The sequence below is a fragment of the Cebidichthys violaceus genome, unplaced genomic scaffold, assembly GCF_023349555.1.
Source record: "Cebidichthys violaceus isolate CVI_PGR_0920_01 unplaced genomic scaffold, fCebVio1.0.p SCAF_228, whole genome shotgun sequence".
NCBI classification, from domain to species: domain Eukaryota; kingdom Metazoa; phylum Chordata; class Actinopteri; order Perciformes; family Stichaeidae; genus Cebidichthys; species Cebidichthys violaceus.
This window is the reverse complement of record NW_027176404.1, coordinates 25,117-50,000: the sequence shown is the minus strand read 5'-3', so window position 1 is coordinate 50,000 and position 24,884 is coordinate 25,117. Positions and strand designations below refer to the sequence as shown.

At 36.5% G+C, this 24,884-nt stretch overlaps 1 protein-coding gene across 1 annotated transcript in view; it reads right to left on the bottom strand.

Moving 5' to 3' along the window:
• Window positions 1-7,273: 7,273 nt before the first annotated feature.
• Window positions 7,274-24,884, bottom strand: part of LOC137878098 (dachshund homolog 2-like) — a 40,370-nt gene continuing 22,759 nt past the window's right edge. The window contains exon 10 of the mRNA XM_068718214.1: window positions 7,274-8,820. Coding sequence (XP_068574315.1) covers window positions 8,783-8,820 — 38 coding nt within the window. The 3' untranslated portion in view covers window positions 7,274-8,782. The remainder of the gene's footprint in view (window positions 8,821-24,884) is intronic.

The following is a 24,884-nucleotide window of genomic DNA, read 5'->3' as shown; positions in this document are numbered from 1 at the left end:
GATGGCTAACGTTATTAGCGTATTTTTCTAGCTCTCCTGTCATTTTCATTTGATTAGTTGTTGGCAATTTAACATCAGGGATCCGAGAATAGAAAGCGTAAATCCTGATGTCCTGATCACATATTTTACTGAATATTGTGCGATAACGATAGTCAGTTAAACCTTACTTCACACTGTGATGGCTAACGTTGTTATTAGCGTATTCTGATTAGTAAACCGCTGCCGTTTCCTCCCGTATTTCTGAGGGTTTTACTGCGTTTGATACGAGAGTTCTCAGCGTCTGCAGGAGTCAAATGTTGCCTCACTTTGGATCTTTTTCTTCTCCGCCACAGCTAGCAACGCTTCGCTAGCTTGATGACAAACACATGGCATTTTCCCAATAACTCCTTCACAATAAAAGCCTCCTGCTGGTTTCACCGGTTGGAAAGCAGCGGCGGCAGGAAACGTTCAGTTAGTGCTAACACAACACAGCTCCTCGCATTGCTGATTCATGTTTAACGAGGACCAGCGGTCTGGGATTAAATCACCCGGCTTTGGAGTTATTTTTTTTAGGGTTTCAAGTATTGACCACTAGAGGGCAGTGTTGAGAGTCCGTGCCAGTATCTAAACGTCGAAATTATGAGATAGAAATTCATTATTATAAGGATACTTAAACACAACAGTCATAGAAGCAGCTCTTCATAGGTTACCCTACACTTGACATAGAAATGGATTGTGAGTACATTGAAGACTACTTTTATTTTGGCGGTACTGGGCTTCCATAGATGTCGGCTCACAACAGCCCCTCCAGCCCTGTGGAGACGACACTAATGGCAGGATACATGACATTTGGAGCAGAAAGGTGTGACATGCAAGCCTTCACACTTACTGTCTCGCATGCATTTACATACCCGGACACACACACACACACACACACACACACACACACACACACACACACACACACACACACACACACACACACACTCACTCACACTCCTCCGGGCCCTGCCATTAATAACAGCTGACCTTTGCACGTTTAGGCTGTGAAATGATAGTAAAGCAGACCTGAGGACGGCGGATCACACTTTCTCTTCGTGTCTCATCCCTCCATCATCTCCTCCTGCTGTCTGTTTCTCTTGTACAGTAAGGAAGCAGAGTAATCCATTAGTGCTGATACCATTCATTTCAAAGTGTACATTTCACCAGCAATTCTGGAAAAAAAAAAATGTCGTCCAAGTTTAATATTTAGTATTATTTGAAAATATAATCCACAGAAATCTATAACAGAAATATTTTAACTGACTAACTTTCCCTCCTTCTCTCCCCTTATCTCTCCTTCTCATTCCTTCTCCCTTCTCCTGATCCCTCTTTCTCTCTCCTTCTCCCTTCTCTCTCCTCTCTCCTTCTCCCTTCTCCCTTCTCCCTCCTTCTCCCTTCTCCATCCTTCTCCCTTCTCTCTCCTTCTCCCTCCTTCTCCCTTCTTCTCTCTCCTCTCTCCTTCTCCCTTTTCTCTCTTTCTGTCCTTCTGTCTCCTTCTCCCTCCTCTCTACTTTTCCCCCTTTCTTGCTCCTTCTCTCTTCTCCCCCTTTCTTGCTCCTTCTCGCTCCTTCTCTGTCCCTCTCCCTCCTTATCCCTCCTCTCTCCTCTCTCCTCCCTCCTCTCCTTTTTGCTCCTTCTCTGTCCCTCTCCCTCCTTCTCTCTCCTCTCTCCTCCCTCCTCTCTCCTTTTTGCTCCTTCTCTCTCCTTCTCTGTCCCTCTCCCTCCTTATCCCTTCTTCTCTCTCCTTCTCCCTCCGTCTTGCTCCTTATCTGTCCTTCTCCCTTCTCTCTCCTTCTCCCTCTCTCCCTCCTCTCCCGTTCTCCACCTTTCACAATAAAAGTTGGCTATGATGACGGCATTGACTCACTTAAGGTGGACCAAAAACTGTTCAACCTTAATGATTAACATTATTATTGTCGGTTAAACAGTTAATAATTAACATCCCTGGTTCTTACCTTTCAAAATAAGAGGGCTAGACATATACACTGCGGACTCAGAGTCCGTCATTGTTTCTCTAAAAGTAAACTAAATGAGTACATTGGAGTAGGTGATGCTTCACCTCACACAGTTTATTGTGTTTAAAGCTCATGATAGGAGACACTTGATGAAATCATCCCCAAATAATTAAACAATGTTCATCACAGTCATTTGTCCAAAGTCGACCGGCTCTCAACTTTTCTGCCTTTCAACTAAATTCAAAGTGATTTTCTGGCATTAAAGTTTAAAAAGAACTCCGAGCCGCCAAACCTCTCACTCCACTTTCCTTCTTTTATTCTAGATGAAAGACGAACGAACAAAACGGTCCAAATGATTCCTCTCACTGCAGCTTCAGCCGCTTCCCTCGCTTCCTAACCTCCTCTCTCCTTCTGTCTCCTTCCCCCTTCTTTTCTCTCCTCCTCCCTCCTTCTCTCTCTCCTCTCTCATTTTCTCCTCTTTCCTTCTCCCTCCTCTCTCCTTCCTTCTCTCTCCTCTCTCCTCCCTCCTTCTCCCTCCTCTCTCTCCTTCTCCCTCCTCTCTCTCTTCTCTCTCTCCTCTCTCCTTCTCTCTCTCCTCCTCTCTCTCTTCTCTCTCTCCTCTCTCTCTCCTCTCTCCTCTTCTCTCGCCTCTCTCCTCTCTTCTCCTCTCTCTTCTCTCTCTCCTCTCCCTCCTCTCTCTCCTCCTGTCTCCTCTCTCCTCTCTTATAACCCATCAGAGACCAGCTGCTGTCTTTGTAGCGGTCAACAACCCGTCCAGCTAAAACAACACAGAGTCCCCGTGGATCCACCTCATCCACCCTCACTCCGTTTTTATTCCTCCATCCATCCCTTTTTTCTCATGTCCCCCCTTCCTCCTCCTCCTCCTCCTCCTCCTCTTCCTCCTCCTCCTCGTCAAGTGTTCATCCCGCCTGCCAAGCTCCTCTAGGTCTGTTTGGGAAAACAAAAAGAGAGTTTCTAATTTGGAATCAATCTGAAGAGTCCGGTTTTGTCATTAGTGTGTGTGTGTGTGTGTGTGTGTGTGTGTGTGTGTGTGTGTGTGTGTGTGTGTGTGTGTGTGTGTTTATGTGTTTATCTTTGTATTCCCATGAGACCATATGGGCCACACACACACACACACACATTTTCCCACCCCCAGAATCACAAGTGACAGAAATAGTTGTTCTGACATTTCTTGGCTGATGATGTCACTTCCTGTCGTAAAATAACGTTTTTCATATTATTGATCATTAAGACGGACAAAGGTCTTCATGTTGGTCCTCAGAGATGGACTTCAGTCACATTGTGATGACATCATTCATATGATAACAACACGTCTTCTTAATAGACTGAACTAACCCTCCTGGTTATCTTATAGAATACATTCATTTATTGAATTATTCATCTGTTGCTTTTTTTCTTCTGTTTTTATTTGATTGTAAAAATGTATATATTTGCCTCAAAACAAGTTTTTGAAAATAGAAACTACTGAGAACTCATGAGTGTATTTATCACTATTCTAGACACTTTATCCTTTTTCCTTCTTCTCTCTCCTCCTCCCTCCTTCTCTCTCCTCCTCCCTCCTTCTCTCTCCTCTCTCCTCCCTCCTTGTCCCTCATGAGTGTATTTGTATGTATGTATTTCAGACACCGTATTCTCCGGTAGATTAATTGATGATGAGAACAATCATTAGTGGTCCAGTGTGACAGAACTCTGAAGACGTGTTGTCGTTGTGTTGTCGTTGTGTTGTCGTTGTGACGTGGTTGTGTGCCTTGCTCGACGGTCCCGTGGTCGGTAGTTATCGGGGAACATTTTCCATCTCTTAGTGGGATTTGAACCGCGACCCAAACGGGTCACATCCTCCTCATGCTGTCTGTGCTGCTGCTGCTGCTGTCCACCGTCCTCTATGGAGATAAACTGCTGCTTACTGTGTGTGTGTGTGTGTGTGTGTGTGTGTGTGTGTGTGTGTGTGTGTGTGTGTGTGTGTGTGTGTGTGTGTGTGTGTGTGTGTGTGTGTGTGTGTGGGGATTGGTGACAACGGGGTTGATCTGTTCTATTGTATTCTACGTATATACACTATATATATATATATATATATATATATATATATATACATACATTTAATTCCAGGTACATTTTGACTTATTTCTAGCTGCGTTTAAAACTCACTGAATTAAAGTTTCATTGTTTCTGTTTCTTTGAAGATGTTATTTGTTTAATTGATGAATATAAGTATAAAATACAAGATGTAAACGTGATGATCTGATCAGAGAAGCTCATCTACATATGTAGTACCAGTACCAGGTAACAACACCGAGACACTACAGGTGACGACACACACACACACACACACACACACACACACACACACACACACAATACACAAGTAAACTAAATACACCGAGTACTAGTGACCACAGCTCTGGTTTAACAATGAGTCCAGTTTATTGTAGGATGTTTTACTTTATTTACATCCGTGTGTGTGTGTGTGTGTGTGTGTGTGTGTGTGTGTGTGTGTGGCAGGTGTTTTGCGTCACCACCCACCATCCATCAAGTCAAACGGGCGAATGACAGGAAGAACAAAAACAAATCCTCCGCTCCGGCAACAATAAACGACTGATGCCGACCAATGACAAGTGTTTATTGTGTGTGTGTGTGTGTGTGTGTGTGTGTGTGTGTGTTTGTTTGTCTGCATATGTGTGAGTGTGAGATTGAAAGCAAGAGGAGGACAAAGCAAATGAGAGACGGAGAATTGGTGTTTATTGTTTTACTAGTTTAGTAGGCGGACACACACACACTCTCTCACACACACACACACACACTCTCTTATTACCCTGCTCAGTGAGCATGTAGAGTAAATATTTCCAAGATGGCCACTCAACCACTCAATCCTCGTTACACTTCTCTTTCAAATAAAAGTGTCAAAGTAAACTTTGTGTTTTACATGAGAGAGACACCAGTTGTGTCTGTGTTCAGCAGAAGGTTCTCTGATTTGTTGTCTCCTGACTGTTGGTCTCAGATGAATCAGTCATGTCTTCATAGTTGCTCTGAGGAGCTCAGAATTTAATGTTTTTAACAGAATCTGATTAAAGCAAACGGTTTATTCAGGGCGAGATTTTAAATGAGAACATGTAGAATAAAATGTGTTTTATTAAATATCACAATTTAAAGCTCAGTTTCGGCTGCTTCGTCACACGCGGTGTGTTCAAGGACCGTCGGAAACATGGACATGTGAACGATGATGACGGTTCCTGTCAGACGTAGAGCTCTGCGAGGATTCCACAAACAAAAGTATATTTACTTATAGTTACTTTACAGGAAGTAACCCTTGATGATCAGTTATGAATTCATATTCTTCATCTTCACATCTTCTTTACTTCTCTCTCTTTAGTGTCTAATCTCTGTCCAGTCGCTCCTCTCTTCCTAAAAAACACACATCATGATCGTGTGTGTGTGTGTGTGTGTGTGTGTGTGTGTGTGTGTGCTGTATGTACACACACACACACACACACACACACACACACACCAGCAGGTTGGACCCCAGGGCTCAGTTTGGGAGGAAACTCCCTTTCTAATTTTCCTCATAAAGACTCTAATGAAGACTAATGACGGAGCGAGGTGTGTGTGTGTGTATGTGTGTGTGTGTGTGTGTGTGTGTGTGTGTGTGTGTGTGTGTGTGTGTGTGTGTGTGTGTGTGTGTGTGTGTGTGTGTGTGTGTTTTAACAGCCTGGCTGTTCTGTCTGGGAATGTCTCTGTTCTCCTCTCCCTCCTCCTCCTTCCTTCCCTCCATCGTTTACCTCTTTCCATCCCCCCTCTTCTCTCTGTCGTTCCTCTCATCTTTATTATTTTGGTGTGTTTTCCTCCTGTTCTCTGTTTGTTCCTCTTCGTCTCACCGTCTTTCTAGTTTTCTTCCTCTTGTACACCTCCTGTCCTCACTCAGGACTGATGAAGGTGAAGGTGAAGGTGTCATTTCATCAGGTTAAATCACGGCACTCGTTATTGTGGAGGTATTTAACAGTCTGCGTCGAGGAGAAAGTGTGCTGTGACGTGTTCAGGTGATGATTTAGGGTTCTAGTTTGTTTGTTTGTGAACAGGAGGAGAGTTGAGGAGTGAAGTGGACCAGTAGGAGGGTGTTCTGCTGGACTTCCCCTTTAAGAATCAATATCAAACCTTTTCCCCGTTTGTCCCCGACGTGTTCCTCACTTTTTATCTTTTCATTACCCATCATCCTTTGCTTTTAAACGCACATCAGTTCATCTCTCCCCCACCCCCCGTTTCCTTCATTTTCTCCCCCGTCGCCTCCTCGGATCCTTCAATCTCATCTCCGCGATGTCACCTTTTCATCCTTCCTCGTTGCCTTACTTCCCTTTCCATCCATCCTTCTTCATCTCTGGCTGTTTCTCTTCTCCTCCCCCGTCCATCGCTCTGTGTTTCTGCCTCCATTAGGGGGGAAATGGAAAAAGTGACATCAGCTATTTGGTAAACGGAGAGAGATGGACAGAGAGAGAGAGAGAGAGAGAGAGAGAGATGGACAGAGAGAGAGAGATGGACGGAGAGAGAGAGAGAGAGAGAGAGCGAGAGAGATGGAGAGAGAGAGAGATGGAGAGAGAGAGAGATGGACGGAGAGAGAGAGAGGATAGGAAAAAGAAAAGAGTGACATTAGGAGTGATTGGTAAAGAGAGAAGGGAAACAAAAAGAAGAGTGACAAGAGGTGAGAGGGTTGAAGGACGATGAGAGACAGAGAGACAGAGAGAGAGAGAGAGGCTTCACCTCATTAACCTCGTAATGCAGAGTAAATATACAGTCTAAATGGAACATAGACGATGTGGGTGTGTGTTTACTCCCAGGCTTCTGTGTGTGTGTGTGTGTGTGTGTGTGTGTGTGTGTGTGTGTGTGTGTGTGTGTGTGTGTGTGTGTGTGTGTGTGTGTTATAATCCCAGAGGAATCCTCAGCTTTTTAAAGCTCAATTTCAAATCTCAATATTTAATTCCTGTGAGACTTTATAGACAAAACTTTTATTTTTTTTTTAGCCACAGTCGTTTCTTAAAACAGCTGATCAATGTAGTTTTTAGTCGATGTGTGAAATCGACACAAATTAAATAAACGAGTGAAATATACTGGGACTATTTTCAGCGGCGGATTAATCCACATTTGGTGCTCTAGTGAGTGTTTGTGGCAGCAGGACGGTGAACGTGGGATACAGTGTGTGTGTGTGTGTGTGTGTGTGTGTGTGTGTGTGTGTGTGTGTGTGTGTGTGTGTGTGAGTGTGTGTGTGTGTGTGAAACACCACAGGACAGCGCTCATTATAATACTGTATATTTGCAGTCAGCTCAAACCCAGAGAACAGTGACAGACTGTGAGATCATCAGGAGAGAAAATAAGACAAATAAAACAAGAAGAACGCTGTTTGTTTCTATCTACACGGAATATCCCTTTAACCCCAAAAAACAACCCCCACCCGCCCGACACCCCCCCCCCACCCCCCCCAAACACACATTTCAAATAGTCATCAACAAACAAAACAAATAAAACACGCAGTGGAATAAACGAAACGGCAACACAACAGTCTGCACTCGTAGTAGGTCAGAAGATCAGAGGGGTGGAGCGTTCATGGTGTCCGGAGTAGCTGAGGAGCACTTGATTTCAACACCTGAAGCGCTCTTTGTCACTTTAAGGTGTGTGGGGGGGGGGGGGGGGGGGGGTAAGAGTGCTCGAATCCAACGACGGAAGAAAGAAAGAAATTGAAGTCGTCAAGTTTGTAAAAAAAACGAATCAAGCGCTCCTCGTCTTTAACGCCGGAGAACTTGACTTCTACTTCCTGGTTCACTTCTACTTCCTGGTTCACGGGGGAAGGGGGGGGGGGGAGAAGATGAAAGGCTCCATAGTTAAGGAAGAGAATTCAACGTACCATAGTTTTAAATTCTTTTTTTTTAGGATATAATATTGTGTCTAAAAATCACTCCATCGTCATAAAAAAAGGTGTTTTTTTTTTTTGTTTTGTTTTTTTTAGACTTTTGCATCATTTGAGAAACTTATTTCACAGGTTATTAAGGGTGATAGAAAATACTTCATACATTGAAACGCTGCATCCAACATATTCAGAGAACGAGGGGAAACAATAGATAGAAGGAGAAGCAAGAGATATAACAGCTGATTTATAGAAAAGAAAGAGAGGAGGAGAGAGTACGGAGGACAAAAGAGGCCCAATGACAACAGAATAAAGTCTTCCCATGCATTCTGTTCAGTCCCTGTACGACTCAAGGAAACGAGACAGACGTGGACTCCAGCGTTGTTCCTGTCCTCTACTTAGTGTGGTTTTTACATCTCTCATTTTGTAGGCTCCTCCCATCAGCTGATTATCGTCCAATCAGAGGGGGTGTTGACAGCCAGCCAATGGGGTCGTGTCAAATCCAGAGAGAGGGCTTTGAATCTTTTTTTATTATTATCATTATTTATCCTTTTTAAGAACATGTTCAGTCTTTGTCTTCAACTATCAGAAACACTCGTGTGATTGGTCCGTTTTTTTAAAAAGTCTTGATCCCACCCGTGATCCTCTGCCCGGGTTTCATATTTATTCTTCTTTTTCTAGGTGAACGAGGGATGACGGACGTTCGGTGCAGGGGAGAGAAAAAGAGGAATGAATGGAGTGAAGTTTGTCTAAAAAGAAGAAGAAGAAGAAGAAGAAGAAGAAGAAAGGACCCCCCAGTGAGTCCTCCTAGTAGTCTTATTGTTCCGTGGAAGTGGGCTGGTGGAGTTCTTCTGTGCGGGAGGGAAAGGGGGCGGGGCTTCAGGGGGCGGAGTCCGTTTTTCTAGAACATCATCGGGTTCTTCAGAAACGACCGGGAGTCTAAAAGTAAACACAGAGAAGGAGGAGTCAGTCCACAAACAATACCTTTCTTTATGGTAAAGGTTCCACACACTGAGGGTAGTCTCATGATGTCAGTAGCTCACACGCTTTATTTTCACCCCACCTATTAAGTCGTGGTACCCCCCCCCCCACTTCATACTTTGATCGTGATTATTAAAGCAGGAAGTAGTTGTTTTCTGTAGCTTTTAAAGTGTTGCACGTTGTCCTCCCTTAATGCAGCATCCGTTCACCATAGAATCTCTTTCTCTCTCTCTCATTTCACCTCCGTCCTTCTCCTTCCGCTCCCTGTAGTGCTGTTGCTGCACCCACACACACACACACTCTCTCTCACACACACACACACACACACACACACACACACACACCTACACACCTTCCTCTCCCTGCGGTGTCATTGTTTTCTGCGAACGTTGCAAAGTGTTTACATTTCTGCATAACAGCAACCATAAACCTGTATCCTCCCTCTCTTCTTCCTCCTCTCTCTCTCTCTCTCTCTCTCTCTCTCTCTCTCTCTCTCTCTCTCTCTCTCTCTCTCTCTTCCTCTCCTCCTCTCCTCCTTGACGTCTTACTCCTGTCCTCTGTTCATCTCTGTGTTTAAGTGGAACAGGTTTGAGGCCTCTGCTGTGTTGGTAATAATAATATTAAAAAATCTTAAATTTCTCTTTCATCTTGCGCTCGCTTCCTCGTTTCCTCCCTCACACTCTCCCTCTCTCATCTCCTGCCCTTCCCTATTTTTATCACTCGGACCCCCTCCTCTCCTCCTCTTTCATCCCTCTATTCTACATGCACCTCCTCCTCCTCCTCACCCCCCGTCCTCTATCTGTTACTCTCGTATTATTTTTATCCCGACCCATTCTTCTTCTCTCTGTCCTCTCCTGTCCTCTCTGTTTTATCCTTTAGGCAGCAGGTCTGCAACTTAAAAAAAAAAAAAAAAAAAAAAAGTTGCCTCTTTGATCCCCCCCCCCCCCCCCCCCCCCAGTATTGTCCTTAAAACTTTAACCTGTAACTTGCCAACTTAATGTCATCACGGTCCAATGTTCTTCCTGTTTTATTCCAGAACGCTTCCTTTCTGCCTGACAACAAGGACTTTTTGTTAATTTGGTCCTTAAAATGTCATTTAAACTATTTAAAAATGTTTGGTTTTTTTTTTAATTTTTGTTAAATTTGCAACAATATGACTCTAATATTAAATACTAAGATAAAATAGCATTTTATAAAAAAAATTAATAGCAATTTTATTTGGGCACATTTTTCACATCTGAGAAGCTGGAACCAGGAAATGTGTTTAGTTTTTCTTTTCTTTTTTTTAATACTGGAATTATTAATAAATTGACAAAGTTGCTGCAAATGAATGTCAATGAATGATCTCATCGTTTCAGCTCTTAAAATATAAACTCTGTTCAAGAAAGTGGAAATTTTCTGCAATTTTTTGGTGGTTTGCCGTTACAAATAGAGCCACAACTAACGATTATTGTTATTGATTGATTGTCTAGAAAATAATAATTGATATATCCCAAATATCAACATCATCGTTTGGCATCAGTCGGGTTATATTTCAGAATAAAGTACAGAGATTGTGGCCATTTATGGACAGACATGTCTTTGATAATAAAATAATTTCAAAAAGATCACGACACGGTTCATGTCCAAACTTTTAATATTTCATGTTTTGTTTTCCAGTTTTCCGAGATGTTCCCGGAGCGTTCTTGAAGTCTCTCCAGCTGTGAGTAACGCCTTTGTTTCCTTTGTGCATTGCATTGTGGGATAATGAGTTCCCATCAACAGCACATTTGACCAGAGGACTTGTTCTGGTTGAGATAAGTATGAAGTGTGGCTCCTTCAGGAATCCATCATCTCTTTGTTTGTTTCCTGTTTTCTCCTCCTGCCTTTTATTTTTCTCACTGTTTTGACCCGGCAACCGTGTTTCCCCTTTCCCACCCTCACCTCCATCCGTCACAATGAAACACACCACCTGTGTGTGTGTGTGTGTGTGTGTGTGTGTGTGTGTGTGTGTGTGTGTGTGTGTGTGTGTGTGTGTCCTGGTTAAAAATGATGCTGACCCGCCTTGTTAAAAGTCGATCAGCTGGGTGGAGGAAATGTCACCAGGTGGAGGAACAAGGTCACATTTTTCAACTACCTCCTAAAGGAGTCTGCGCACTCCTCCTCCTTCCTCCTCATCCCTCTTTCTCCTGTCCTCCTTTTATCCCATACATCCTTTTTTCCATTCCTTTTTGTACGATGATCTTTTCTTCCCTCAGATCCTTTCTGTTCCTCTTTTTCCTTCTCAGTTCTTTTCATTTTTACTCCTCCTCTCCTCCACCTGTTCTACCTCCCTCTATCCTTTTTCTTTCTTTCTTCTTCCTCCTCTCTTCTTCCCCTTTAATGTAGCTCTTGTCCCTTTTTCTTTTCCTCCTTGTCTACTTCTTTCCTCCCCACTCCTCCTCATCCTTTTTGCTATTCTTCTTCTCTACATGTCTTCCTCTCATTTCTTTTCCTCCCCTCCTCCCCCTCTTCTCTTCACCTCCTGAAATTTTTCAGTTCTCCTCATCCTCCCACTCTCTCCTCATTTGCAATTACCTTTCCGTCTCCTCCTCTACCTCCTTCTCTTCTCCTACTTTCCTCCATCCTCTCCACCTCCTTCTCTTCTCCTCCCCTCCCATCCTTCCCTCCATCTCGACTCAGATTTTTTTTACCGGCCAATTAGTCCGGCCAGCTTTTAACAACCAAGAGAAACCAATCTCACTCCTTTTCTTTTTAACCCCCCCCCTCTCTCTCTCTCTCTCTCTCTCTCTCTCTCTCTCTCTCTCTCTCTTTTTACTCCCCTGCTTCTCGTCTTTTCTCCCTCTCTCTCTGATTGTAATGCGATGTCTTTCTTTGTATTCAGCAGTTTTCTCCTCACTCGTTAATTAAGAGTGTGGAAGGTGAGAGAGGCAGGGGAGAGGTGTGTGTGTGTGTGTGTGTGTGTGTGTGTGTTAGTAAACCACCGTAGGTGCAAAATGCTTTTATGGCAGGAGGGATGAGTGTGTGTTTGTCAGTGTGTGTGTGTGAGAGCAAGAGCAAAGCAGCAAAGGGGTCCTACTGGGCCAATCAACATTAATGAAATCAGGTGTGTGTGTGTGTGTGTGTGTGTGTGTGTGTGTGTGTGTGTGTGTGTGTGTGTGTGTGTGTGTGTGTGTCGGAGTGCTTGGCTTGCAGAAGAGAGGGATCTAAAAGGGGTCTAAAGAGGAGAGAGAGAGCTAATTAGAGTTCCCTGTCTCACCAGAGTGTGGATCAAACACACACCACAATACACACTTACAGGTACAGAGTGTGTGTGTGTGTGTGTGTGTGTGTGTGTGTGTGTGTGTGTGTGTGTGTGTGTGTGTGTGTGTGTGTGTGTGTGTGTGTCTATAGATATTCATTTATACACACACGCTGTTTCAAGTGAAGGTTTTCAATGTCAGGGAGGACTGAGCACAGCTGGTGGAAAGAGACGACACATGCATACTAACACACACACACACACACACACACACACACACACACACACACACTCCTCAGACCTGTACTAGTGAGGACCCTCGTTGGCATGGAGTCCATGACTTTAACCTGATTTCAGAGTCTTAACCCTCCAGCGATGTTCTTAGGGAGTGAACGTTACTCTCAAGAGGTGTAAGCTTCTCCAGCACTGATCCCTCATCCAGGAGGAACCACCAGACCCAGGAAGGTCCTCACAACATCTGAGCTCCAGAGATCATCACTTTCCAATTCCATTTTCTTAATATATATCTATATATTTATACCTAGCATTGTACTTATATATGCTTCACATTATTCACTGATACTGATGTTATATACCTATATGTTATGTCTTTGATCCCTATGTTCTCTTTAATTGTGGGGTTGTGTGTTTGACAGATGTAATAAACATCGCAGTAGACGTTTCAAAGACACAATGTATATTGTGCACTTTGTGACTTATGTCTGTAAAAAGCGCTTTATAAATAAATCTTACTTACTTAGACTTTTTTATGAAATTTTAGACGTTGTACTATATGACTTTTTTTTTTACTTCTTTCAACATACTATAATATGACTTTTTTTACTTTTTTCAACATACTATACTCTGACTTTTTTTACTGTTTTCAACATACTATACTATGACTTTTTTTACTTTTTTCGACATACTATACTGTGAATTTTTTTTTTTTCATCATACTATACTATGACTTTTTTTACTTTTTTCGATATATTATACTATGACTTTTTTTTCTACTTTTTCGACATACTATACTGTGAATTTTTTTTTTTCGACATCCTATACTATGACTTTTTTTTCATTTTTCGACATCCTATACTATGACTTTTTTTACTTTTTTCAACATGTGACTTTTTTTACTTTTTCTAACATACTATACTCTGACTTTTTTTTTTCGTCATACAATACTGACTTTTTTTACTGTTTTCAACATACTATACTATGACTTTTTTTTCGTCATACTATGACTTTTTTTTTACTTTTTCGACATACTATACTGTGAATTTTTTTTTTTCAACATCCTATACTATGACTTTTTTACTTTTTTCGACATCCTATACTATGACTTTTTTTTAACTTTTTTCGACATGCTATACTATGACTGTTTTTACTTTTTTCAACATACTATACTCTGAATTTTTTTTTTCAACATACTATACTATGACTTTTTTTTCATCATACTATACTATGACTTTTTTTACTTTTTTCAATATACTATACTATGACTTTTTTTTTTCATTTTTCGACATCCTATACTATGACTTTTTTTTACTTTTTTCAACATGTGACTTTTTTTACTTTTTTCAACGTGGCTATTTTTTACTTTTTTCGATATACTATACTATGACTTTTTTTTTTACTTTTTCGACATACTATACTGTGAATTTTTTTTTTTCGACATCCTATACTATGACTTTTTTTTCATTTTTCGACATCCTATACTATGACTTTTTTTACTTTTTTCAACATGTGACTTTTTTTACTTTTTCGACATACTATACTGTGAATTTTTTTTTTTCGACATCCTATACTATGACTTTTTTTTCATTTTTCGACATCCTATACTATGACTTTTTTTTCATTTTTCGACATCCTATACTATGACTTTTTTTACTTTTTTCAACATGTGACTTTTTTTACTTTTTCAAACATACTATACTATGACATTTTTTACTTTTTTCGATAGACTATAGTATGACTTTTTTTTTACTTTTTCGACATACTATACTGTGAATTTTGTTTTTTTTCGACATCCTATACTATTTTTTTTTTTTTTTTTTGACATACTATACTATGACTTTTTTTCATTTTTCGACATCCTATACTCTGACTTTTTTTTACTTTTTTCAACATGTGACTTTTTTTTACTTTTTTCAACATGTGGCTATTTTTACTTTTTTCGATATACTATACTATGACTTTTTTTCGTCATACTATGACTTTTTTTTTACTTTTTCGACATACTATACTGTGAATTATTTTTTTTTCGACATTCTATACTATGACTTTTTTTTTTACTTTTTCGACATACTATATTGTGAATTTTTTTTTTCCGACATCCTATACTATGACTTTTTTTTCATTTTTCGACATCCTATACTATGACTTTTTTTACTTTTTTCAACATGTGACTTTTTTTACTTTTTTCAACATACTATACAATGACTGTTTTTACTTTTTTCAACATACTATACTATGACTTTTTTTAATTTTTCGACATCATATACTATGACTTTTTTTTACTTTTTTCGACATACTATACTATGACTTTTTTTTTACTTTTTCGACATACTATACTGTGAATTTTTTTTTTTAGACATACTATACTCAGAATTTTTTTTTTTCATCATACTATACCATGACTTTTTTTACTTTTTCACAGTATAGTATGTTATAGTACGTTCGATATACTATACTATGACTTTTTTTTTTTACTTTTTCGACATACTATACTGTGAATTTTTTTTTTTTCAACATACTATACAACAACTGTTTTTACTTTTTTCAACATACTATACAATTACTGTTTTTACTTTTTTCAACATACTATACTATGACTTTTTTTACTTTTTTTGACATACGAAACTATGACTTTTTTTACTTTTTTCAACATACTATACTATGACTTTTTAAACTTTTTTCAACATGTGACTTTTTTTACTTTTTTCGACATACTATACTATGACTTTTTTTTCATTTTTTGACATTCTATACTATGACTTTTTTTTTACTTTTTTCAACATGTGACTTTTTTTACTTTTTTCAACATACTATACTATGACTTTTTTTTACTTTTTTTGACATACTATACTATGACTTTTTTTTACTTTTTTCAACATGCTATACTATGACTTTTTTCAACATGCTATACTATGACTGTTTTTACTTTTTTCGACATACTATACTATGACTGTTTTTACTTTTTTCGACACACTATACTGTGAATTATTTTTTTTCGACATCCTATACTATGATTTTTTTTTCATTTTTCGACATCCTATACTATGACTTTTTTTACTTTTTTCAACATGTGACTTTTTTTTACTTTTTTCAACATACTATACTATGACTTTTTTTCGTCATACTATGACTTTTTTTTACTTTTTTCGACATCCTATACTATGACTTTTTTTTAACTTTTTTGGACATACTATACTGTGAATTTTTTTTCTTTTCGACATGCTATACTATGACTTTTTTTTACTTTTTTCAACATGTGACTTTTTTTACTTTTTTCAACATTCTATACTATGACTTTTTTTTCGTCATACTATACTATGACTTTTTTTACTTTTTTCAACATACTATACTATGACTTTTTAAACTTTTTTCGACATACTATACTATGACTTTTTTTTACTTTTTCGACATCCTATACTATGACTTTTTTTACTTTTTTCGACATCCTATACTATGACTTTTTTTTACTTTTTTCAACAAACTATATTATGACTTTTTTTTTCGTCATACTATACTATGACTTTTTTTACTTTTTTCAACATGCTATACGATGACTGTTTTTACTTTTTTCAACATACTATACTATGACTTTTTACTTTTTTTGACATACTATACTATGACTTTTTTTACTTTTTTCAACATGTGACTTTTTAACTTTTTTTGACATACTATACTATGACTTTTTTTTTACTTTTTCGACATACTATATTGTGAATTTTTTTTTTTTCGACATAAAAAAGACTTTTTTTCTTTTTCAACATACTATACTATGACTGTTTTTACTTATTTCAACATACTATACTATGACTTTTTTTTCAACATCCTATACTATGACTTTTTTTACTTTTTTCGACATACTATACTATGACTTTTTTTTACTTTTTTCAACATGTGACTTTTTTTACTTTTTTTGACATACTATACTATGACTTTTTTTTTACTTTTTCGACATACTATACTATGACTTTTTTTTACTTTTTTTGACATACTATACTATGACTTTTGTTTACTTTTTTCAACATACTATACTATGACTTTTTTTTTACTTTTTCGACATCCTATACTATGACTTTTTTTACTTTTTTCGACATCCTATACTATGACTTTTTTTTACTTTTGTCAACATGCTATACAATGACTGTTTTTACTCTTTTCAACATACTATACAATGACTGTTTTTACTTTTTTCAACATACTATACTATGACTTTTTACTTTTTTTGACATACTATACTATGACTTTTTTTACTTTTTTCAACATGTGACTTTTTTAACTTTTTTTGACATACTATACTATGACTTTTTTTACTTTTTTCAACATGTGACTTTTTTAACTTTTTTTGACATACTATACTATGACTTTTTTTTTACTTTTTCGACATACTATATTGTGAATTTTTTTTTTTTCGACATAAAAAAGACTTTTTTTCTTTTTCAACATACTATACTATGACTGTTTTTACTTTTTTCAACATACTATACTATGACTGTTTTTACTTTTTTCAACATACTATACTCTGAATTTTTTTTTTTTCATCAAACTATACTATGACTTTTTTTACTTTTTTCAACATACTATACTATGACTTTTTTTACTTGTTTCAACATACTATACTATGACTTTTTTTTTACTTTTTCGACATCCTATACTATGACTTTTTTTTACTTTTTTCACTTTTTTCAACATGTGACTTTTTTTACTTTTTTCAACATACTATACTATGACTTTCTTTTTTACTTTTTCGACACACTATACTGTGAATTATTTTTTTTCGACATCCTATACTATAATTTTTTTTTCATTTTTCGACATCCTATACTATGACTTTTTTACTTTTTTCAACATGCTATACAATGACTGTTTTTACTCTTTTCAACATACTATACTATGACTTTTTACTTTTTTTGACATACTATACTATGACTTTTTTTTACTTTTTTCAAAATGTGACTTTTTTTTAATTTTTTTGACATACTATACTATGACTTTTTTTTTACTTTTTTGACATACTATATTGTGAATTTATTTTTTTTCGACATAAAAAAGACTTTTTTTCTTTTTCAACATACTATACTATGACTGTTTTTACTTTTTTCAACATACTATACTATGACTTTTTTTACTTTTTTCAACATACTATACTATGACTTTTTTTTTACTTTTTCGACATCCTATACTATGACTTTTTTTACTTTTTTCGACATCCTATACTATGACTTTTTTTTACTTTTTTCAACAAACTATACTATGACTTTTTTTCGTCATACTATACTATGACTTTTTTTACTTTTTTCAACATGCTATACAATGACTGTTTTTACTCTTTTCAACATACTATACAATGACTGTTTTTACTTTTTTCAACATACTATACTATGACTTTTTACTTTTTTCAACATGTGACTTTTTTAACTTTTTTTGACATACTATACTATGACTTTTTTTTTACTTTTTCGACATACTATATTGTGAATTATTTTTTTTTCGACATAAAAAATACTTTTTTTCTTTTTCAACATAATATACTATGACTGTTTTTACTTTTTTCAACATACTATACTATGACTTTTTTTTCAACATCCTATACTATGACTTTTTTTACTTTTTTCAACATGTGACTTTTTTTACTTTTTTTGACATACTATACTATGACTTTTTTTTTACTTTTTCGACATACTATACTATGACTTTTTTTTACTTTTTTTGACATACTATACTATGACTTTTGTTTACTTTTTTCAACATGCTATACTATGACTTTTTTTTTACTTTTTCGACATCCTATACTATGACTTTTTTTTACTTTTTTTGACATTCTATACTATGACTTTTTTTTTTTTTTCATTTTTTGACATCCTATACTATGACTTTTTTTTACTTTTTTTGACATACTATACTTTTTTCGTTGGCATGGAGTCCACGACTTTAACCTGATTTCAGAGTCTTAACCTTCCAGCGATGTTCTTCGGGAACGTTACTCTCAAGAGGTGTAAGCTTCTCCAGCACTGATCCCTCATCCAGGAGGAACCACGAGACCCAGGAAGGTCCTCACAAAATCTGAGCTCCAGAGATCATCACTTTCCAATTCCATTTTCTTAATATATATCTATATATTTATACCTAGCATTGTACTTATATATGCTTCACATTATTCACTGATACTGATGTTATATACCTATATGTTATGTCTTTGATCCCTATGTTCTCTTTAATTGTGGGGTTGTGTGTTTGACAGATGTAATAAACATCGCAGTAAAGGTTTCAAAGACACAATGTATATTGCTGAAAACTGCTTCTCTGTAATAGTTGTTGTTTGGAATAATAAATCAATAAAATCTTGAAATATTCCTTCTTTTGTATGACTTTTTTCATGAAATTTTCAACATGCTATACTATGACTTTTTTTTACTTTTTTCAACATACTATACTGTGACTTTTTTTTTCGACATACTATACTATGACTGTTTTTGACATAATATACTATGACTGTTTTTTGACTTTTTTCAATAGGCTATACTATGACTGTTTTCAACAGGCTATACTATGACTGTTTTCGACATAATCTACTATGACTGTTTTTTTACTTTTTTCGACATGCTATACTATGACCGTTTTTCAATTTTTTCGACAGTCTATATTATGGCTGTTTTTGACATAAAATACTATGACTGTTTTCGACATGATATACTATGACTTTTTTTACTTTTTTCGACATGCTATACTATGACCGTTTTTCACTTTTTTCGACAGGCTATACTATGACCGTTTTTCACTTTTTTCGACAGGCTATACTATGACTGTTTTCAACAGGCTATACTGTGACTGTTTTCGACATAATATACTATGACTGTTTTTTTACCTTTTTCGACATGCTATACTATGACTGTTTTTGACAGGCTATACTATGACTGTTTTCGTCATAATATACTATGACTGTTTTTTTACTTTTTTCGACATGCTATACTATGATCATTTTTTCGACATGCTATACTATGACCGTTTTTTACTTTTTTCGACATGCTATACTATGACTGTTTTTGACAGGCTATACTATGACTGTTTTCGACATAATATACTATGACTGTTTTTTGAATTTTTTTGACATGCTATACTATGACCGTTTTTTACTGTTTTCGACAGGTTATACTATGACTGTTTTCGACAGGCTATACTATGACTGTTTTCGACATAATATACTATGACTGTTTTTTTTGACTTTTTTCGACATGCTATACTATGACCGTTTTTCAATTTTTTCGACAGTCTATATTATGGCTGTTTTTGACATAAAATACTATGACTGTTTTCGACATGATATACTATGACTTTTTTTACTTTTTTCGACATGCTATACTATGACCGTTTTTCACTTTTTTCGACAGGCTATACTATGACTGTTTTCAACAGGCTATACTATGACTGTTTTCGTCATAATATACTATGACTGTTTTTTTACTTTTTTCGACATGCTATACTATGATCGTTTTTTAATTTTTTCGACATGCTATACTATGATCGTTTTTGAATTTTTTCGACATGCTATACTATGACCGTTTTTTACTTTTTTCGACATGCTATACTATGACTGTTTTTGACAGGCTATACTATGACTGTTTTCGACATAATATACTATGACTGTTTTTTGAATTTTTTTGACATGCTATACTATGACTGTTTTTCACTTTTTTCGACATGCTATACTATGACCGTTTTTCAATTTTTTTAACATGCTATACTCTGACCGTTTTTTACTGTTTTCGACAGGTTATACTATGACTGTTTTCGACAGGCTATACTATGACTGTTTTCGACATAATATACTATGACTGTTTTTTTTGACTTTTTTCGACATGCTATACTATGACCGTTTTTCACTTTTTTCGACAGGCTATACTTAGATTGTTTTCGACAGACTATACTATAACTGTTTTCGACATAATATACTATGACTGTTTTTTGACTTTTTTCGACATGCTATACTATGACTGTTTTTCAATTTTTTCGACATGCTATACTTTGACCGTTGTTCACTTTTTTCGACAGGCTATACTGTTAAAATATAGTATATGATGTCGAAAACAGTCATAGTGTATCATGTCAAAAAAATAAGATTGGTTTGGAGTAGGAGGCAAGAAGTTGTGGGTTTGTGTGTTTTAAATGTCTGATGATCAAACAAGAAGTCAGATGCACCAAGAAACCTCTTAACTGCGTTGGGTCGATTAGCTCAAGGTAATGGCCAACTGGCTAGAGCCCCGAAGATTGCGTGTTGGATCCTTATTGTGTTTTGAGGTCCGATATCTAATCACAAAGTCAAATACGTGCAATCGCAGAGTCAAATAGAACATGGTGTGGAATAGCTCAAGCGGATGACGGAGGTGCCGAAGGGGTGCAACCTGAGACTGGGGGTTCGATCCTCTTAACGGGCAAAGGTTTTTAAGGATGGACGCACAATCTCAGAGTCAAATACGGTCAACAACAATAGCAGTACGTGGTGTGGAATAGCTCAGGCGGATGGCAGAATGACTGCAACCTGAGAGACTGTGGGTTCCATCCTCATAAGGGAAGAATGTTTTTAAGGATGGACACGCAATCGCAGAGTCAAGTACGACAAATAACAATGGAAGGGTGTGCTGTGGAATAGCTCAGGCGGATGGCAGAAAGGCTGCAAACTGAGAAAGTGGGGGTTCGATCCTTATAAGGGGCGAAGAGTTTTAAGGATGGACGCTCAATCGCAGAGTCAAATACGACAAACAACAATAGAAGTGCGTGGTCTGCAATAGCTCAGGCGGATGGCAGAAGGGCTGCAACCTGAGAGACTAGGGGTTCGATCCTTATAAGTGGAGAAGGGTTTTAAGGATGGACGCTCAATCGCAGAGTCAAGTAAGACAAACAACAATAGAAGTATGTGGTCTGGAATAGCTCAGGCGGATGGCCGAAGGGCTGCAACCTGAGAGTCTGTGTGTTCGATCCTTATAAGGGGCATAATATACTATGACTGTTTTTTGACTTTTTTTGACATGCTATACTATGACCGTTTTCGACATGCTGTACTATGACTGTTTTTGACATAATATACTATGACTGTTTTTTTGACTTTTTTCGACATGCTATACTATGACCGTTTTTAAGTTTTTTTCGACATGCTATACTATGACCGTTTTTCACTTTTTTCGACATGCTATACTATGACGTTTTACTTTTTTCGACAGGCTATACTATGACCGTTTTTGACATAATATACTATGACTGTTTTTTGACTTTTTTCGACATGCTATACTATGACTGTTTTCGACAGGCTATACTATGACTGTTTTCAAAAAGATATATTATGACTGTTTTTTGACTTCTTTTTACAGGCTATACTATGACCTTTTTTCACTTTTTTCGACAGGCTATACTATGACTGTTTTCAACAGTCTATACTATGACTGTTTTTGACATAATATACTATGACTGTTTTTTCACTTTTTTCGACATGCTATACTATGACTGTTTTTCACTTTTTTCGACAGGCTATACTATGACCGTTTTTCACTTTTTTCGACAGGCTATACTATGACTGTTTTCAACAAGCTATACTATGACTGTTTTTTGACTTTTCTCAACATGCTAGACTATGACCGTTTTTCACTTTTTTCGACATAATATACCATGACTGTTTTTGACAGGCTATACTGTGACTGTTTTCGACAGGCTATACAATGACTGTTTTCGACATAATATACTATGACTGTTTTTTTTTACTTTTTCGACAGGCTATACTATGACCGTTTTTCACTTTTTTCGACAGGCTATACTTAGATTGTTTTCGACAGGCTATACTATGACTGATTCCGACATAATATACTATGACTGTTTTTTGACTTTTTTTGACATGCTATACTATGACTGTTTTTCAATTTTTTCGAAAGGCTATACTATTACTGTTTTCGACAGGCTATACTATGACTGTTTTTTGACTTTTCTCAACATGCTAGACTATGACCGTTTTTCAATTTTTTCGACATGCTTTACTATGACCGTTTTTCACTTTTTTCGACATGCTATACTATGACCGTTTTTGACAGGCTATACTATGACCGTTTTTCACTTTTTTCAACATGCTTTACTATGACCGTTTTTCACTTTTTTCGACATGCTATACTATGACCGTTTTTGACAGGCTATACTATGACTGTTTTCGTCATAAGATACTATGACCGTTTTTCACTTTTTTCGACAGGCTATACTATGAATGTTTTCGACAGGCTATACTATGGTTGTTTTCGACATAATATACTATGACTGTTTTTTGACTTTTTTCGACATGCTACACTATGACCGTTTTTAAGTTTTTTTCGACATGCTATACTATGACCGTTTTTCACTTTTTTCGACAGGCTATACTATGACTGTTTTTGACAGGCTATACTATGACTGTTTTCGTCATAATATACTATGACTGTTTTTTCACTTTTTTCGACATGCTATACTATGACTGTTTTTGACATAATATACTATGACTGTTTTTTCAATTTTTTTCGACATGCTATACTATGACCGTTTTTCACTTTTTTCGACATGCTATACTATGACTGTTTTTCACTGTTTTCAACAAGCTATACTATGACTGTTTTCGACATAATATACTATGACTGTTTTTTGGCTTTTTTCGACATGCTATACTATGACCGTTTTTCACTTTTTTCGACATGCTATACTATGATTGTTTTCGTCATAATATACTATGACTGTTTTTTCACTTTTTTCGACATGCTATACTATGACTGTTTTTCACTTTTTTCGACAGGCTATACTATGACTGTTTTTGACATAATATACTATGACTGTTTTTTCAATTTTTTCGACATGCTGTACTATGACTGTTTTCGTCATAATATACTATGACCGTTTTTCACTTTTTTCGACATGCTATACTATGACCGTTTTTCACTTTTTTCGACAGGCTATACTATGACTGTTTTCAACAAGCTATACTATGACTGTTTTCGACATAATATACTATGACTGTTTTTTGACTTTTTTCGACATGCTATACTATGACCGTTTTTCACTTTTTTCGACATGCTATACTATGACTGTTTTCGTCATAATATACTATGACCGTTTTTCACTTTTTTCGACATAATATACCATGACTGTTTTTGACAGGCTATACTGTGACTGTTTTCGACATGCTATACTATGACTGTTTTTCACTTTTTCGACAGGCTATACTATGACTGTTTTTGACATAATATACTATGACTGTTTTTTCACTTTTTTCGACAGGCAATACTATGACCGTTTTTCACTTTTTTCGACAGGCTATACTATGACCGTTTTTTACTTTTTTCGACATGCTATACTATGACCGTTTTTCACTTTTTTCGACATGCTATACGATGACATTTTTTTTTACTTTTTTCAACATACTATACTATGACTTTTACTTTTTCAACATATTATACTATAACTTTTTTTTACTTTTTTCAACATGCTATACTATGATGTTTTTCTGAACTTTTTACAGACTATACTATGACTTTTCAACATACTATGTATGACTTATTTTTATTACATCTTATATTTTGACCTTTATTGGCACACTATACTATAACTCCTTCTGACATACTATACAATGGCATATTTATCACATATTCTACGATGATCTTTTCATATTTTACAACTTGTTCATGGCAGAATAGTAACCCTTGAAAATACAGATATGCTATGTCAGCATATCTGTATTTTTAAGGGTAACAATTTTTTTTTATGACATACTAAATTAAGCTTCACTCACCATCCAAAATGCCCTATTTTTCCACTTCAGAACTATGTCCTTACTTTCCGTTAAGTGTCCTCACTTACTTCAAATATCTTTACCTTCCACATGCCACTACTTTACAAAATGTCAACTGTGTCGCTTTTCCAAAAAATGTCTTTACTCTCCAAAACAACTCCCCCTTTTCCAAAAATCTCCTCACCCTCAAGGCTTTACAAGTTTTTTTCGACATGCTATACTATGACCGTTTTTCACTTTTTTCGACAGGCTATACTATGACTGTTTTTGACATAATATACTATGACTGTTTTTTTACTTTTTTCGACATGCTATACTATGACTGTTTTTCACTTTTTTCGACAGGCTATACTATGACTGTTTTTGACATAATATACTATGACTGTTTTTTCACTTTTTTCGACAGGCTATACTATGACCGTTTTTCACTTTTTTCGACAGGCTATACTATGACTGTTTTCAACAAGCTATACTATGACTGTTTTCGACATAATATACTATGACTGTTTTTTGGCTTTTTTTCGACATGCTATACTATGACCGTTTTTCACTTTTTTCGACATGCTATACTATGACTGTTTTCGTCATAATATACTATGACTGTTTTTTCACTTTTTCGACATGCTATACTATGACTGTTTTTCACTTTTTTCGACATGCTATACTATGACTGTTTTCGTCATAATATACTATGACTGTTTTTTCACTTTTTCGACATGCTATACTATGACTGTTTTTCACTTTTTTCGACAGGCTATACTATGACTGTTTTCGTCATAATAT